General features: G+C 32.6%; 1 protein-coding gene across 2 annotated transcripts; it reads left to right on the top strand.

Moving 5' to 3' along the window:
* The first annotated feature begins 235 nt into the window (after positions 1 to 235).
* LOC140445518 (uncharacterized) lies at positions 236 to 19,523 on the top strand. Of its 2 annotated transcripts, none has more exons than XM_072537599.1 (6): positions 236 to 387; positions 2,265 to 2,370; positions 5,589 to 5,804; positions 7,633 to 7,747; positions 13,813 to 14,022; positions 19,074 to 19,523. In XM_072537599.1, the coding sequence occupies exons 1-6, from the start codon at positions 321 to 323 to the stop codon at positions 19,077 to 19,079; spliced, it is 720 nt and encodes a 239-aa protein (XP_072393700.1). In that variant the 5' UTR covers positions 236 to 320; the 3' UTR covers positions 19,080 to 19,523. The 2 variants fall into 2 exon arrangements, with proteins under 2 accessions (XP_072393700.1, XP_072393699.1); XM_072537598.1 differs by lacking the exon at positions 19,074 to 19,523 and adding an exon at positions 18,668 to 18,898.
* Positions 19,524 to 20,090: the final 567 nt, after the last annotated feature.

Raw genomic sequence — 20,090 nt, 5'->3', positions numbered from 1 at the left:
AACTGTCCCGTGTCTGCCTTGTAATTTACTGCATATTTTTCACTATTAATATGACACATTTCTAAAAATCACTTGCGTTCCTAGTTACTATTAATCTAATCAAAATTATATTTGAAATTATTGATTTGTTTGGGACAATCTGTATATTCCGTCAAATCATAGCAGCTAGTGATTTATTTTTTTTTTTTGGCAAAGGATTATGATCGATAATATCGTTATAGTGATTATAAGTACTGATAAAAAGTTCTTTCTGTACACTTAAGAAACATTTTTTTTAGTATTACAGATACATTCAATCGTCTATGCTCTCGTGAAATACGATGAAGCTAATTATCTGTTCAATTATTTTTGTAATATTAGTTGGACAAAGTTCAGCACTTTTACCAGGTAAATAAATTTTCAATTAAATAAACAACTACATTGTTGGTATGTGTATATTATGTGTGTATGTGAGTGTTCAACGTTCAATCATGTTCAATTAACAAATCAGTTAGTTAACTGTTGTTAACTGATTGTTAAAGTAGTTAACAAACAACTACTAACATATCTTCAGTCCCTGTATCACAGTCTCAGTCAATACGCAGGTCTTTATTTTGGTATAACTTATCACATTTTCACATGTTATTCTCACAATCTAACAATTATTTTTAATGATGGATGTATACCTCTGTTAGTTGTAGAGGTTGCAAAAATTCTCCGGATAGTATAATTTGGACCTAACATAGGTCCGATTTCATTGTAGCTATATCCTAAGCTATTTGTTTTTCTTTATATTTTTTTACATATTTAGTTAATTTTATAGCAGCTGTTATCGTAAATAGTTCGCAATGGTTAAAGCAGATTATATAAAACACTGGAATTTTCTGATGAGCTTAGAATGGTCACTCCTCGCACTATCATAAAGTAGTGACCACTGTACTGATTTTTGAAATGACCACTGTGCCCCAAAGTACAACTATGTCTTAACTGTTGGCATATTAAAAAAATTCTTTATTATTATTCTTTATATTTTTATGGGACAGTAGAATATTAATACGAGCAACAATCAACTACATAAAGAAAATAAACTACTTTAATCTTAACCATCACAAATTCGACAAACTTTGGAAACCAAAAAGTTACTTGACACTCAAAAATGTGAGGTTCGGCATTTTATGGGAAATCTGCTTTACCTATTAGATCGTATTATAAACTCCAACACTTTGACTTCCAAAAGAAACCAATAGCACACATAACTTTAACTTATTTTTGCCTTTCTCTATTAGGTGACCATAGTAGTAACGCATTACATTTGAAAGATATTTTAAGGTGATCACTGTGCCTCTATGTCCACTGTACCCCGGTCTTCCCTATACTTCTGATTTTTATATCACTTCCGGTTAAAAATTTATGACCGAAAGTTTGGTAAAAATGACTCAAAATTAGTGAAATATTATACCAATCAACGCAAAGTTACACAGAAAGTTCAAATATCGACTTTCTGTTGTTCTTCTTCCGATCATGCTGGGTGACAACCTAAGACTTACGAAGTGCAATTGGCTGTTCTCACTTAAAACAGCAAGTAGTCTGGTGTAGGAAGATGTATCAATTAGGGGCGCGGGCGGAGGATGCCAGATTATTGGACGTATCGGTTTATTTGAAGAAACGAATTAGTGAGATTTTACTGTATATCCCCTTAGCTATTATTCTAGTGTACCACGGTAAAAATATGGTATGACCTCCCATTTTCAACAACACGCATCGATTCTGATGAAATTTTGGAATTAGCATTTATTTAAACCTAACTAATCATTCTACTGTATGCCGATATGTTGTTATTATTCTAAGAAGTAAAAACTACAACCCTACTGAAAAAACTTAATAAAATTATAACAATAAAATAAGTTGAAAAATATTTATGCGATTTGAATTAAGTTTATATGATACTGTTTATAATTTATTAACAATTTTTGATTTATACTAACGCCTATAAAGGTTCCCCTTTTAATTTTAACATTGAAAAAATAATTTAATAAAATATCGTAAGACTAAGCATCTTTAGTTCGCTTGTAAGTGGGCTCTAAATTCAAACTGGGCTTCTAGCACCTGTCTTTTATTTTCCTCTTTCAGCCTAGAGAGAGACTCACTCTTTCAGCGATCTTACTGACTGCTGATCAGATTATATGCCTATAATTCTGTGAAAATGTACTACTTTTTTTTGGCTTATATAACATGATCACCCATGAGCTTTGATATATTTTTCCTTTATACTTTTATATTTATAGATATGTTGAAGATAGGTTTGGAGGCATTTCTTAGTACTGTATCTTCCATAAAAATTTTAATTCCGTCTGCTAATTTTTCCATTCCAGAGAATTTACAGGATATTATGTAAGTATGTACTATTAGAAAACTTATATTTTTGCTCATATAAGTCAATCTGTGACATAATATACATTCAATTTTTTTTTAATTCCATTTAATTTATAGAGCAGTAACTTTTATGCGGCCCTGTATAAAGTTTTAAATTGCTTTGTAAAAATCTTCGAAAAAACAACACTTGAATTACGACAGTAGAGACGTATTAGGAGTGTTTCTTCTGCTTCTTATTGTGCCGTCTTCTAACGAAGGTTGGCGATAATTTCTTTAAATGCTTTCATATCTTTTGAAACGTGAAATATCTATTCAACACCGAGGTTAGTCCAATCTCTGAGATTACTGTCTTGTATGAGTGTTGGTTTATACAGTCTTAATTACTCCGAATAAATCGTTTCTTTATATATCTCATAAGCTCCTATTTAACGCTTTAATTTTAAACGCGAAAATACATTATACGTATTTGTTTTTCAATAGAAATCGTAAATAGTAATTTTTCTACCCAGAGTCACGTTTTGTCTGGACGACGAAGAGACCAGTCAGCGAGCTTCCCGCCGGTCTTCACCGGCTTTTCGCAGTATAGACGATTGTATTGTTTCAGTCTTTGGAAACATTTTTATCTTTAATTTGTCCGTATAATCTTTTAATTTGTCTTCAGATATCTGAGTTACAATATATCGGTAAAAAAAGCCAGTTTATGAAATTTGTAATAAAGCAGGACAAACTGATATATTTTTTTTGTTCCGTTTTTCTAGTTGATGAAACACATTAATGTTGGTTGAAATTGTGATTCAGCTTTTAATAAATACAATCATTACGTAACAATTTTGTATTGTTTTCTCTAACAATCTAAGAAGATTGTTTTTTCTGACAATTTTCTTTTTCATTGGACCACAAATAAATAATTGAGGTTTGCTAAACGAAAATGCTTAAAAAACAGGAGCTAGTTAAAAGTTAGAACCGTTAAAGAAATGGATTTCACTCAGAAATGGAGTTTTACGATGTAAAAGCACTGTACAATGAAATGGGACTAGGTTTCAATAAAGACGAGTAAGGCCGTGACTTCAAAATAAATGAAGTAATGCTATTTCAAAGGTTAAAAGGGAAATATTACTTCCTGTACAAAAACAGTTATGAACAATCAACCTGGACGAAAGTTGAAATTTGCCAAAAAAAGAAGGGCTTGGATTTCGTCGGAATTGTTTTGAATTCCTGGATTTTGTAAAGCCTTTTTCGACTAAATTTTTCGTTGATACTTTTTTTTGCAATTTCAATTTTATTTTTAAGTTCATTTTTATTAAAATTGTTTGCTTTTACTACAATTTTCGATTTGTTTAATACACTTTTTCAATGACTTTTTGTACTTATTTCGATTACACCTTTCAAAACTAGCTAGGTAACCAAAAATGTTACAAAATATGTATGTATTTTTATCTTTAAAACTAAATTCTAAATTTTTATTTCTAAAACTAAATTCTAAATTCATAATTTTTATCCCTAAATTTGATCTTCAATTGCAATTACGTCATTGTTGCCTCAGTTATTTTGTAGAAACAATGACGTAATTGCAATTGGGGATTAAATTTAGGAATGAAAAATTAAGAATTTATTTCGAATGTGTAATAGAGTTACAGGAATATCACGGTGGCTAAGTATAACTGCAATACTAATCCAATAACTTCATTATGCTTCATTGCATGAGGTATTAAGTAAAATAATTTTATATTTTTGGCTCTTCTGAAAAGTTACACTATTGTAGTTGCGTCATTTTTCCACCGGGACAGCGATATGTACTTTGGTGATTAGTAGATAGAAAGGTACTTCAGCAAACTTTGAGGTTTGACCTCTGACGTCATACCAATAGGTATTACATCATATGTTCGTTGTTATTGGGTCGATTGGAACATGTGAGTTTTACACGAAAATAGAGGTGATAGCGAATATTTTAAGTTAAAAAACAAACAAGGCGAATATTTGGTGTAGAATTTTTAGAGATAATTTAATAGGTATCTTTGAGTTACCTGCAATAGGGTGAGGAAGTGAGTTTCCATGACCTGCTTTTATGAAGTCCTCATAAAGTCATGATTTTAATCCCTGATATATTTATTTTTTGAGACATATGAAGACACGTGTGTGTGCTGAAGAAATTAATACCCGACATGAATTATGACAACAAATAGAGAACGCCGCAAATTTTATTAGAAATCAACCGACCATATTTCTGAAGGTTAGGAGAAATTTTTCTGATAGAATTCAAAATTGTATTGACGTGAATGGAGGCCACTTTAAAAATTTATTTTATTGTTAGAGTAGTCTAAATAAATATTTTTTTAATAGTTCTGTCATAAGTAACCACTATTTTAATAACAAGCTCAATCTGAAAACTTACCAAGAAAAATTGTTTTAGTATAATAAAAATCATAGTTCTGATTTTTTATGGACTACAAAATTAATATAAAAAATCATTTGAAATGGAGTTTACTGAATCTACTAAATTGTATAATTTTATTAGTTTATGACTCGTGTAAAATTGAAGTTGGCAATAAAATAAAATTATAGATTTAAATAAGATAAAATTAGAGAGGACCGGGAAGAAGACGCATTTCCTAGCTTCAAAATTTACGAAAGTGGTATAACACGACTACCACTGAAATGTTCCGCGCTGCAATAAATAAAGTAAAGATAGCCGTGATGATCGCCAACATCCGGAACGGATAGGCACTTTAAGAAGAAGAAGATAGATTTTAAACATCACCTTTAAACGCAAATAATTTAAAAACTACGTACTACTACGTAAAAAACATGCTGAAATGATTATTATGATAGTGATGTAGACTGTGAGGGGAAAAAAGGAAGTCTCTATCCCTACAACACGTATCTGGTAACAGCGGAAAACTATTTTTTAACACTAGTTAAAGTATCCTAACATGTGTAAACTGTTTGTCAAGTTAAAACTAAAAATATTAGAAGGTGTTAAAACAATGTGCTTAAATCAATTTAGAATGTATAATTCTATTGTGAGATGTAGATTGTAATAAAACACTTTGTATCTCATTAAGGAGGAATATTTTATTTAAGTGTTTTAGGTTAAATCTGTATTTTGTGCTCCAGTTACTATATGAACAATTCTTAATTAAACACCCTGTGTATAAATATAATTTTTTTTTAAATCAGTCCATTTTTAAATCAGTATTATTCTTTCATGTACTTTTTAATTTAATTTGGTTTTTAAGAATTGGGGACTTAAATCTAATCCAATTCAATGTATACGGATTAGACACTTTCAAATACAAAGATGATGTATACACATTGAGCACGGATAGAAAGTTATTTACAAGGAACAGAATTTCGGCTAATACAACTCTCGATAAAGTTGGATTCGAAACTGAGTATGTTTTGGATATGAGTCTACTAGATGCTGTTCCACTGTATGGGAAAGGAAAATTTAGGTAAGTAGGTGTATATTATAATGAAAACGTGTTAACTTCGGTGCTTAATTTTAAGAATAAAACATGTTGATTCTTTAAATAATTCGATATTATTTTATTGCCAATTCTCCTCTTCTCAATATAAAAAGTTATTATTTTTCGTCGTTACAAAAAACAAGTTCTTTATCTACCTAGAACTGGGTCAACAATATCGGAATTCGTAAAGGGGCCATAAATCTTTTAGTTTTATTGGTTTGGTGGCTTTTAGAACCCACCGTTGAGAATATGTGAAGTTTGGTTAAAATTCGTTACAACCGTTGAAAGATTGGTGGTTATTTTTTCCTATAAAAGGTAGAATCAAAGAGGCATTCAGAAGCGCCCCTTTGTTCCTAGAGCCGGACAGTTCACGTTCAAGACTTTATTTCCGGTGCTAGTACCAGACAGTAGCTACGTACCAAACTCATCTCTAAGACTTCGTTCTCGGCCATCGTGCTAAACGTGACACTAGTTACACACTCAAGATTTCTTTTCCGGTTCTCGTGCTGAACACTAGTTAACTACCAGACTCCCCTCTCAAACTTCGTGCTCGGCCTAGTGCCAAACAGTTCACATTCAAGACTCCTTTCGTAGACTTTGTACTCGATCCTCAGAAAAGATAGTTCTTACACGTGCTCTACGTAAACCTTACCTTCACACATAGCAGAAAAATAAATGGTAAGTGTTAGTTAAATACTTGTGTAAACTACAATGTTTAGGAACTAAATTGCAACGTAAAATAAAGTGCCATTAAATACAAAAAGCATTTGTATTACCAGTTCTACTTGGAAATTGTTTCGACGAAGGATTATTTAATCCAAGTCCACATACCTAGCCAGTTCTAACGTCTGGTCCGCTTCTTGTGTTGTAGAAAGGAGACAATTCACAACTCCTGGATACTTAAAACTATTACTTTTTACAATAATTTTAGCCTCCAAAGTTATCGTTTTATTCGCAGTAACTCTATTTTTAAATGAATATTTCAAATACTCTGTTTTTCCTACTTAGTTTTAAACCTTTTTCCTCTACAGGCTGTCTCCACTGATCCAGATTGATTTGTTCTAAATTACCTTAACTATTTCATATTAATACGACACAATCACCATAAGAACTCTTACCCTAAAGTTTCGCTGTTATCTAATCCAACGTAAAAGCAAAATGGGAGTAGATCACAGAAATTAAGGCTTAAATAAAACGAGCTAAATCATCATTTAACAATATAAAAAAGCTCCTTATATGTAACGATTTGTCTCTTCATTTAAAATGATGACTAGGTAAATGCTACATTTTTCCGAGCTTACTATATAATATAGAGGCTTGGACGCTGACAGAGACCTTCATCAAAAAAATTTGAAATGTTGGTGAACGTACACCTGTCACTAACAGAAATAATCTATAGAACTGGAAGAGAAAAAGAAATCTTGACCACAATTAAACAAAGATAACTTAAATATCTAGGCTACATATTGAGACACGATAAGTATCCTACTTCAATTGATTATCCAGGAAAACATACACAGTACGTGAGGGCCAGGCAGAAGAATACACTCGTGGCTTCAAAATCTGGAGAAATTGTTTGCGCTTACATTGGTCGAACTACGATAAAAGGTCTGTAGAAATAGAGATAGCGTAAGCAAGATCAAAATTGCTACGGTACTAGTCAATGTTCACAGCATACAGGACACCTTAAGAAGAAAAGAAATATTAAGCAATAACTAATAATATTAGCTAATATCATCATTCATACCAAACATGAAATATTTCACCACATATCTTTTATATAGTTTTAAAAGTTTAAAAATTATATTTTTAGGTTAGAAATCACAAAAGTAGAATTGGATCTTAATCTAAATCTATACGATAAATTTGCAAAAAATATAAGTGTAGAGGATTTCGATTTTAGATTTTCTCTACGTGACTCCTCAAACGTAAGTAGTTTTATCGAATTATAAAATTTTAATAAACACGTACACATTATCATAAAATTATTTTACTTTTACTCAATTTACATCAATTAAAGTCTAGCCACACCTAGACTTCCTCTTATAATGTTCATTATTTTCCTCTTTTGACACTCTGCTTATCCATCTACATTCCCTCCTTCCCTCGATATACCTATTTTGTTTTTTGTTTTCTTGTTTTGCAAGAGATACCTTTACAGGCCGTTGAAATAATGTAAAGTCAGAGATAAAAGAATCAGGCTGGATGTAAATTATTCTTTCCAGTTGTACAGGAAAAGTTTATTCTATGGTGTCAGTAACTGACCGTTATCAACGACCAGGCCTCATTAGCTTGCATTTGTTATGTATAAGGCTTTTGATCCTATCCTACATTCCATGCAAAACACTAATCGATATATATGTATATATATATATATATATATATATATATATATATATATATATATATATATATATATATATATATTTAAATATATATATATATATATATATATATATATATATAAATGTAAATATATATATATATATATATATATATATATATATATATATATATATATATATATATATATATTTATCCCTAATTCCATTGCTCCCGAAGTTATCATAAAGAAAAACCAATCACAAAGTTTTCATCACTCTGTTTATCGAAAACCCACCACCCATACCAATCGTTACCTGCACGCCAACTCTCATCATCCACTTTCACAAATTTATTCAGTTATTGATTCCCTTGTCTCCCAATCAGTACGCTTTTGTGATGATGCAAGTAGACTCGCTGAGCTCTCTTGTTTAAAACAAGCCTTCAATCAAAACGGTTACCAAAAAATCACATTATTAGGAGCATCTACAGACATCAATCTCCCACTCAATCTCAATCCAAAGACTCAGACCCTCATCATATAAAAGCTTTTTTTCTTACATGGGTGTCACTGACAAGATCGACAAAATTCTTAAATCAAGAGGAACAAAGATAATATTTACCCCCAACAAAAACTTTCATCTCTTGTACGATCAATCAAAGACAACACTCCAAATGAACAATACGGAGTTTATGAAATTCCTTGTATAGACTGCCCCCGATCCTATATAGGCCGAAGAAATCGTAGAATACAAAATAAGATTTATCATGAACATTTCATTTCTGTTCGCAATTTCGACTCAATTTCAGCTCTAGGTCAACACCAACTTCATACAGGTCACAAAATTGATTTTGAAAACTCCAGAACTATAGCCCCCATCCGCTTCTATAAACCAAGACTTATCAGAGAAGCCATAGTAATTGAAAACATGCCAAATTGTCTCAAGAGACGATGGCATACGGTTACCTTCGACTTGGAGATCTCTCATAAAGAAAATGTCGGCCGTTCCACCTGTCAAGCAAAATCTACTGTCAGAAATGTTCGTGCCAATGCCCGCGCCAATGCATTGATTAGTGAGCAGTGTAGTAGTGTCTGGGGCCTCCGGAAACTAAAATCTCGGAAGCCCTGAAAAAGACTTCAAAGAGGATGTCGGAAGCTCGGCGCAATGTTAATCGACGCGGTGCAATCCGAAAGATTGTTGAGTTTAATATTAATTCTTGTAATAGTATTAAGTTTAGCTCTAGGTTTAATCCTAGCTCTTAAGTCACCTAAGTTCCAAAGCCTATTCCATAATGTCCAAATGTACGGATGAAACAAAATGACGTAGCTAGAAAATCTGTTTTTGATAGCCCTCTTGATCAGAGAAAAAGAGGACGATAAGGATGACTAGAGAAAAATTCTTGAGGAGGCTATAACCCACGTTTTACAAAAATGTAGAGATCAGCAAAAAGACGTTTATGTCTGTTTAATCGACTATAAGAAGGCTTTTGATAAAGCAGAACAGGCAGTTAGTTCTTCTTAACATTCTGTAGTAGAAGTGCTTATATTGGGAATAGAAAGCATCCGTAAGGTTAGAACAAGAGAAAACAGACGAAATATTATACAACGGGTAGTTCGTAAAGAATGTGTCTTCTTCTTCACGTGCCATCTTCTCTAAGAAGGTTGGCAACCATCATGGCAATTCGCACTTTCGACACCGCTGCTCTAAAGAGGTCAGCAGAAGTGCAGTTAAACCAAGCTCTCAAATTATTAAACCAGGAGATGCGTCTTCTTCCGCGACTCTTTGTACCCTGTATTCTTCCTTGCATTAATAATTGCAACAAGTTATAACGTTCGCCCCTCATGACATGTCCCAGATATTGCAGTTTTCTGACTTTAATTGTATTTAAAACATCTTTATCTTTTCCCATTCTTTTTAACACCTCGACATTCGTGACTCTATCCACCCAACTTATTCTTAATATCCTTCTGTAGGCCCATAACTCGAAGGCTTCCAATCTGTGCGAAATATCTTTCTTTAAAGTCCAAGCCTCAAACCCATAAAATAATATGGAGAACACGTAGCATCTCAGAAGTCTTATCTTTAAAGAAATTGAAATGTCCCTGCTGCAGAGTACTTTTTCAGTTTGTTAAAAGAATTTCTTGCCTGTCCTATTCTTGCCTTAATCTCTTCTGTGTACTCAATATTTTTGTTAATTATTGTACCCAGATATTTATATTTTTCAACTTTTTTAATTTGTTCTCCATGTATTGTTATGTTTTCTTGGCGCTGTTGAGCTTTTGTAATTACCATAAATTGTGTCATTTTTTTGTTTAGGGACAGTCCGTTTTCTTCACTGACTTCTACCACTCTGTCAACCATTTGTTGTAAATCCTCAAGACATTCCGCTAATAAAATAGTTCGACAAACCGTATATTATTGATTGGTCGGTCATTTACTTTTATTTTCATAGTTAGTTCTTCTAGTGCTTCCTGAATTATTTTCTCCGAATACAAATTAAAGAAAGTAGGAGACAGGACATAGCCCTGCCTGACGCTCGTCTCAATCTGTATTTCTTTTAAAAATACTTGTTGTTCTCTTTTACCACAGCGATCTGATTATAATAGATAGCGCTAATGATCCTGATGTCTATTATATCTAAGTTTTTCTTTTCAAGTAATTCGATAAGAGGGATATGTCTGACCTTATCGAAGGCTTTGCTGTAATCTAAAAAACACATATATACTGGCTGATTAACATCCATGCACCTTTGCACAAGTACATTCACAGCGAACAGGGATTCTCTCGTTCCCAGTGCATTTCTAAATCCAAATTGTGTGTCACTTATGTCCTGCTCAAGTTTGTTGTGTATTCTCCGGTGTATAATTTTTAAAAATATTTTGAGCGTGTGACTCATTAAACTTATTATCCGGTAGTCTTGGCATTCTTTTGCATTTGGTTTTTTTGTTAGTGTTATGAATGTTGACATCAGCCAATCTCTGGGAATGATTCCTGTACTGTATATTGTATTGAATAAGTCGACCAATATTAAAATTTGCTGTTCTTCTATTAACAGTATTATGTCTACAGGTATTGTACTAACTCAGTCCGTTCGTCTTTAAATAGCTCTTGAATATATTCCTGCCATCTTTTAAGCCTTTCACCGACGTCTATAATTATTTTGCCGTTTTTATCCAGCAGTATGTTTGATTTTTTCTTAATATTGGTGCCTGTTATTTCCCTAATTTTTTATGAAGGTTTAAGTTATCATGTTTCTCTAACAAATGTTCAATCTCTTCGCATCTATCACTATACCATCTTTCCTTTGCATCTATGCACCTTATTTCTTATTTCTCCTTATTTCTGTGTATATAATATTATACATGTTTTTCTCTTTGGTTTTATAGGATCTCCTTTCTTCCATAAGATCCAGAATCTCATCGATCATACATTCATTTTTGTTCTTGATCAGCTTAAGTGTTAGTGTTGTCTCACATGTGCGTATAAGAGCATCTTTTAACATATGCCATTTCCTATTCGCATCTTCAGTAAGAATAATTTCTATTTTGGTGAGATCTTCTTTAATTTTTGTACTTTTGTTGATGGATCTCTCAAACGGGATACTTATATCCTCTCTACTTTAGTTTTAGCCACAAGCTTTTTTAGATTAATTCTAAACCTTCCTACAACTGGGTTGTTATCTGATCTTACATCAGCTCCGTGGTATGATTTTACTGATTTTATGGAATTTCGGTATCGTTTTCAGATGAGAAGGTAGTCAATTTGTTCTGATGACGTTATGTTGGTTGTCTGCTGGAGATTTCCATGTACAGAGTCTCCTGGGCGGATAAAATCGGTCTCTTGGCAGAATTGAGCCAATTTATCTCTTCTCTCGTTATGGGTGCCAGGTCCAAAGTTTCCAATAAAATCACCTTGACTTAATCTACCGATTTTTGCATTTAGATCTCCTATGACTATTGTAACGTCCCTAGACTTGGTTACTTCTAAAGCTTGTTGTAATTTATTATAAAACTGTTAGAGCTCTACATCCGACTTTTCTGCAGTGGGAGATTATTGTAGTAAAAATCTTAAAGTTTTGTATATTTTGGAACTTAGGTCCTTTAGGTTTAAAACTTTTTAATTTATTTAATTAATAATAAAATAAAAAAATTTTAGTCATCATCAATATCATCATTTTCTTTGGCTTTATCCATATGCGGGATCGGGTTCCCTAATTATATTTCTTAATATATATCTATCTTAGGTAATAACAATATAAATACTCTTTACCTACATCCATTACCTTCGTTTCTATAGGATAACAAAGAAAGGTAAACTACTAGAATAGAAAATAATAGAATTTTTTTATCGCAGTCCATCAACAAGTACACTCTTCACAAGTATTCTTGTATATTTATAATTTTGGTTTTGTTCTAACTCTAATAAACGACAAATTTGCTCACTATACAAAAAAAACTCATTATCATCATCATCATCATCAATATTCTCTTTGCCTTCATCCCTATGCGAGGTCGGCTTCCCTAATTAAATTTGTCCATAAGTTTCTATCTAGGGTCATATTAATATTAATACCCTTTACCGATATATTCTGCCTGCGCGTCTGCTCTAGGTCTTTTTTGGTCTTCCTCTCCTACTACTTCCAGGAACCCGCAGATCAGTAATTCCTCATATTGAGTGATTAACGTCTCTACGTTAAACATGACCAAATCATCTTAATCTATGCTCTCGCGTGTTGGCAACAATTGGTGCCACCCCTAGACTTCTACTAATATACTCATTCTTAATTCTATTCTTTTTTGTCACTCCATTCATCCATCTAAGCATTCTAATTTTCGCCATATGCATTCGTTGTTCCTCTTTTTTTTTTACCTGCCCAACATTCAGTTCTGTACATCATAGTTGGTCTTATGGCAGTTTTATAGAATTTTTCCTTCAGCTTCATTGGAATTTTTCTGTCACACAACACACCACTCGCTTTCTTCAACTTCATCCATCTAACCCTAATTCTACTGCATGCATATTTATCTAGTCCTCTATTACTCTGTAACATCGATCCTAGGCACTTAAAACTATTACTTTTCACAATCATTTTACCTTCAAAATATATCATTCTATTTGTACCAACTCCATCTTTAAATAAACATTCTAAATACTCCGTTTTTGTCCTACTAAGTTTTAAACCATTTTCCTCATGAGCTTCAGTCTCCACTGTTTCAGTTTTCGTTCTTAGTTGCATTCACTATTTCCTACTAACACTACATGTGTTAGGACATAACTAATGAGAATAAATAAAGACTAGGCACCGAGCCTTGGTGCAAACCTACTTTCACATGAAATTTATCAGTCTGTTAACACTAGTTGTTACCCCCTCATACATGTCTCTTACAATCTTTACATATTCACAGGGGACTCCTTTCTTATTAAGAGCCCACCAGAGAATCCCTCGGGGAACTCTATCATATGCTTTCTCGAGATCAATGAATACCATATGAGCGTATGTTTCATTATTCCTGTATTTTTCCATTAACTGTCTTATAATGAAATATAAGAAAGATTTTGGTGAACTATCGTAATCACAAAAGTTCAAAAAAAAGAATAAGGATCGAAATTTTTTTGTCTGTGAGTGTGATAATCTAATAGAATTTTCTAATCCTTTTTTTATGTTTTAGTCAGAACTAACCGGCTTTTGGAACAATGTACAAGTTAGCGCATTAATCACTAATGTTATGAATATTGTCGAGCCGTTTGTGTGTATGTGGTACGACTATGAACGAGAATGCCTAGATTGCGTTATTAGCAAACTTGCCCAGTTTGCAATAAATACTTTAGTGCTCAAAGCTAATACTGACGAAGACTTTATTAAATGCGAATGTTTAGGGGTAAGTACGTATTTAGAGCTGACATGAGCTTGGATCTCTGGATACTAAATTATCAACTTTTTATATAAATTATCTGTGTGGAAATTTACTAGAAAACTATATATAATAATATATATTTTAACTTATCAAATAATTTTTATTTCAGATCAATTTTCATTTGTGCAGATTTAAATCTAGTAACATAAGTTTGGGTTAATTAGGATTTCGCAATATATAAGCAGAGAAGTGAGACAAGGCTGTGTATTTTCGCCATTACTATTTCATATATACTCCGAAAAGTTATTTACTCCAGTAACTAACAGTACAGGATGGATCAAACTAAATAGTGAAACTATATATAATATGAACTAAAGCGAAGAGACAATGATAAAGATACTGCAAGATAAACGAAGAGAAACGTGGTCATTTGAGATTTGCAGATGACATCGTCCTTACAGTCAATCGTATGGCTGATGCAATAATAATGTTTGAAAAATTATATCACGCTTTCTTGCAGGTCACACTAAAGATTAATATGAACAAGACGCAAATGATGACTAATCTGATGCTAAATCGAAATAATGCTGTTGGTGGAACGGATATTGTGCAGACTGCATCGTATAAGTACTTTGGACATGAAATTCGGTTCAGCCGAGATAACCAGACATGTGAGCTCCCACGTACCGTAAAATTGGCCTGAGCAGCGTTTAGTAAATTAAACTATGTATTTAAATCGGATCTACCCATATGCCTCAAAAAGGAAAATCTTTTACCAATGTGTGTTATCTGTACTTACCTATGTAATGGAAACATTAATACTCATAACAAGGTAAAGCGTAAGATTCGCTTGACTCGCTATGAAGCGTCAGATGTTGGGTATCTCTCTGAGAGACCAAATCCCAAACGAAGCAATACGTCGTAGAACAAAATCAACAGAATTGGGCAGACCACGTAGCCAGATTATTAGACAATCGATACACAAAATGTATGGTCGAATGGAGACCAAGACAAAAAGCACTACGGAGCAGAGGACGTCCACCAACCAGATAGACCGAAGACCTAAAGCGTGTTAGCAGTAACTGTATTAGCGAGCCGCACAAGACAGAGAAGATGAAAAGAGCTGAGAGAGACCTATGTCCAGCAGTGGATGCAAATAGATTGATAATAATGATGATGATAGTAATTATCACTGAAAATAAGAAAGATTTGCAGACGCTACTAAACACAATTTGCGATACTAGGGAGCAGTTTGTTATAACAATAAAAGGAAAAGAAAACAAAAACCATGATTACTAGTAAAAGGGGCAAAGACATATCAAGGATCCAGATAACAAATATGAAGATATTGTACAATTGGCCAAAAGAAAATAGGTACTTAGGAGTCTGGATTACTGAAGATATAAATCCGTAATCAGAAATTCGATCAAGAACAGAGCAATTAAGCACAGCTTTTTGAAGATGAGAAGTAATTAGACTTAATCTGTAAATCCTATATCGGATGGTTAAATGTTTCCACTTCGTAGTGGCAGCGCATGAAATGGACCGTGTCTAGGAAAATATTTTGCGCTTCTTTTATAAGGTGATATCGTAGTCAAGAAACGATCGGCTACCGACAAAATCTGTATGCAATGCCGAATTTTACAGAGAGTACCCAGAAATTGATGTATCTAAACAACGAGTAGCAGATTAATACCGGGTAATTATGAGGAACAATCTTATTTCACAGATTCTGATCCACAGATTTAACATAAGAGCAAAATAATTTATTATGACAATATCATCTCAGCAAACTAAAACAATAGTAGTCAGCAAAGACCAATCAGATGTAAAATAAAAATTGATGGCATTAGTATTGAACAAGTACTGAAAATAAAATATCTGGGAATTACACTGTCCAGCTATGGAGACCTAGACCAAGAAGTGAGAGATCAAGTACAAAAAGCAAATAGACTGGAAGGATGCCTTAATAACACTATATGGCGAAACAGACACATTAAAACTAAAATGAAGTTAAGAATTTATAAAGCTAGTGTATGCTCAATAATGACATATGCCTTAGAAACAAGACCCGACACAGCCACAACACAAAGGCTACTGGAAACAGCAGAGATGAGAGTACTAACAAGAATTACAGGAAATACGCTAATAGATCGAAAGAGAAGTGAAGACATGAAAAAATGTAACCTACAATATATAAATAAATGGAAACAAAAAAGAAAAAAAGAATGAAATAACTATATAAGCAGAATGGAGGAGACCCGTGTCGTCAAAATAGCAAGAGATAAGTCACCAATCGGCAAAAGAAGTATCGGACGACCGCGCAAAAGATGTAGTGACAACCTTTTATAGAGGTAATAATCCGTCAATGAACAAGCAGAATTGCTTATAAAGAGTAAGGAGAAGAAGAAGAAGAATCTTATTTTAGAGACTAGACGCAATAACATCAGAAATAAAGTCGAACGGGAGATACACAACCAAGAGGCAGTTGTAGATCAAAACTTCAATGAAATACATGAACAGATTCCTGAGGTTGCCACACAAGAAACTTAGCCTTATTTTACACAGCAGGATAACAAAAAGTTGCACGATAGCCTGATAAGTGAAGTGGCATGTGCCGTATCAAAGTTCAACGGAAAATACCACAAAGCAGACCACCTTTACCATAAATAAACTCTTGTAAGAGACGACTAGGTGTGCTGTTACAAATTTTTAATACTGAAATCCTACCCAATTATGTAGAAGTCCATATATTGAAATATTTGCGTATGCTGATTTACTGCAATTTTCAATTTTATGGACATTAAAATCAGAACACGATAAAGTACTAGTAATGAAAGGACTATATAAGATTGAACTATTGTGTAGGAATATTGGACAAACTACGGAGAAAATTCAGGGAGTAAGAAGTAGAAAAGTAATCAAAGGAGCTAAAAAAATATTGCTAAACATTTTAAGATACTCTTAACATAATCAAGAAAATAGCACAGCTGAACAGTTGCTAGATACATTAAAACAAAATCTCTCCATTTATTCAAGTCGCCTACGGTGATACAAAGTTGGTAACAATCGGAAATGCTACTCAATTTTACTGTAGGAAATCCAAATAAATCGTATTTAAGCCAAGAAAAAATGCATTGGGGAATTTGGGGAAACCAACTTTTAACGTCAGCTGCTTTTAACACCAGTGCTAGATGAATTAAAGACACGAAGAACAACTATCAATACTACAGTTATGTTCCTTATGAACCCTTTACCACTAAAGTAGTCTCGAACATCATCATCGCATAGAAGAGCTTCATAACTGGAAGTTTCCTGGACTAGATCAAAGTAAAAAATTTCTGGCTAAAGAAGGTTTGGAGTGTTCATGACTGTTTATCAATATTAATTAATCTGTTATTTGTAATCCATAGAAAATATCATTATTTCTTACTTAGGGAACCACTTATTTACTACCAAAGGATCAAAATAATACACAAGATCTAACCAAGTACCGCCTAATTACTTGTCTAATAACTTTGTACAAATTGGTCAAATTCTGTCTGGCCCAGCGTATCTACCAACTTTGTGTGTGAACAGCAAGGTTCCATGGGCTACAAAGAACAACTTATGATCGAATCATTTCTAACCAGGTAGACACAAAAAAGGGACCTTTTTACTGTCTTCGTTGACTAAGGAAGGGCTATTATTCAGTGACATAGATATATTGAGAATATAAGTCCATGATAATATAGTGGCCTGTTTCATCCTTTAAGAACGATAATGATATTATAATATGATGTTACTACTATCTTCTTCTTCTTCTTTATAAGCAATTCTGCTTGTTCATTGGCGGATTAATACCTCTATTAAGTTTGCCAATCGATCTTTTTCCCGGTCATTCGATACTTCTTTTGCCGATTGGTGACTTATCTCTTGCTATTTTAACGGCCCGTGTCTCCTCCATTCTGTTTATGTAGTTATTCAGCATTGCATAGCATATTAAATTCTTTTGCTCTTATGTTGAATCTCTGGACCAGTCTTTGCAGACTATCTTCATCTTGAGCTATCAATATTGCGTCGTCTACGTAACAGAGTATTTTTATTTCTTTGTTTAACATTCTGTGTCCTCTTCCTCTGTTAACGCTTTTGATGATTTTATTAATGATTAAATTGAATAGCATGGGGCTCAAGCCCTTGTCTTATTCCGCTGCCTATTTCTATATCTATTCAATTCTATTCTAAATGTTACTATAATACTATCATCCAATAAATTATAAATTGTGATGTAATTGTAAATAATAAAAGTAGGCATTTTGTACCAGTCTACATTTTGTGAAACTAATTGTATCTGACATTCTTTCTTTTCGTTTTTCATCAAAGCCTCAATTGTGTGACCACGATTCTAGGTATTCTACTTTTTGCATTGTACACTTTTCTTTTAAAAACAAATTATACTTTTTTTTCTCATTGTACTTAATATTTGGTCTTAAACAACTTTGTTTTAATGTTTCCCATATAAAATAAATATGGTGGCTTTCACGATACAATACTGTGATTTATACTCAATCAGATCTTATGTGTGATAAAGTCAATTTATCAATAATAATATAGTTGTTAAATGTAAAATATACTAATATTATATTAGTTATGTATAAAAAAACTTCCTCTTTCATTAATCTTTTTTTAGGATTTATCATTTTTAACAAAGATTCACATGCCTTCCCTAGTAGAATCTTGGGAAACAGGAGACTACAGTTACATAAAACATCAATTAATAAAAAATCCTGATGTAAAGAAAGTTTATAATAAAATGTATAACATCGTTTCCAAAATAGTGGTGGAAAAATTTGAGGAAATGTAATTTATGACATAATGTATTTCAATATCATAATTTCAATAAAACCAATTGATATGTTTACTACGTCTTATTTATAAGGTGTTATCTTGTAGTAAAATACTAATGGTATACCTAATATTAAACAAAATAGAACTATTGTTATTATCTGTACGAAATAGGAATTTTGCTCCCATAATTTGCATTTATCTTTATCTGATCCTAATCACCCAACTCAAAGTAAAATATCTATTTGCAGATCTAGAACAGAAATATTTGCAGTATTTCCGACACATTTCCAGAACAACTTGTACGATGAATACTGATAATTGAGGACAGAGTTAAAGGCAAAAGACCTAGAGGAAGAGCTCCAAGCTATTGAGTGCATTAAATAAAAATACTGTTTAATTAAGGGTTCCATGAGGTTGATGAACTAACCAAGATCAAGGAAGGATAAAAAAGAATTATTGTAAAAATATTATAAAAGGTTGATGGTCTCACCACATCTCATACATCTTAGATTAAGTTTGTAAATCATAGGCAGAAAAGTAGTTGCTTTTCTTAGTTTTTTTAATCTACAATTAACTGATTTAAGAAAACTTTCATTATTTCCCAGGAAGTAGTATTATTATTATCTTATTAACGTTACAATTTAGATCTCTTCTGTGTATTTAATGATAGTGAAGTATAGTAGAGTTTATTTAGAGCAAGTAAGTAGTTGAATATTTTTGTGCGTGTAATTTAGTATTTAAAATGTACTTTAACCGTTAAATAGATCTTGGATATCCTGTGTATCACAATATCCCTAACTTTGATATCCCTGTTTTAGTCCAGTCGTCCAGTATCAAAAATAGTGAGGTATGAAATTATTGCAAATGCGATTTCTTACAATTTATTTTTTATAAATTTTTTCGTGCTGTCGATATTTTCTGAGTTAAGGGAGAATACAGTGAAAGGGGGAGGGAAGCTTATTTTCGAATTATCTCTTTTATTATTAACTTTACGACATAAATATTTTTAAACAAAAATGAAGAGAATTATGTTTTATACAATTTTGATCTCTTTAATTTTTTTGCTGAAATTAATATTTAAGATGACGACTGACGCAACGGAGGAATTCAGTTGCGAATTTAAATTTAAATTACTATTGACCCCTCTTAAAGCAAATGCTATCCCAACTGGACTATTTGAGCTGCAGATATTCTATCATTGAGTACTGAGGTACGTAATGCACGCAACAACGATTAGTATGTGTCTTGTCTTGGTGCTAATAATT

This window comes from Diabrotica undecimpunctata, chromosome 7 (genome assembly GCF_040954645.1).
Source record: "Diabrotica undecimpunctata isolate CICGRU chromosome 7, icDiaUnde3, whole genome shotgun sequence".
In the NCBI taxonomy this organism is placed as follows: domain Eukaryota; kingdom Metazoa; phylum Arthropoda; class Insecta; order Coleoptera; family Chrysomelidae; genus Diabrotica; species Diabrotica undecimpunctata.
The sequence above is the reverse complement of the archived record's forward strand: the minus strand, read 5'-3'. Positions and strand labels throughout refer to the sequence as shown.

Coding starts and splice junctions, on each gene's coding strand:
- LOC140445518 (XM_072537598.1), top strand. CDS start 321: ATGAAGCTAATTATCTGTTCAATTATTTTTGTAATATTAGTTGGACAA. Junction 388..2,264: donor AAGTTCAGCACTTTTACCAG/GTAAATAAATTT, acceptor TTATATTTATAG/ATATGTTGAAGATAGGTTTG. Junction 14,023..18,667: donor TTAAATGCGAATGTTTAGGG/GTAAGTACGTAT, acceptor ATCTTTTTTTAG/GATTTATCATTTTTAACAAA.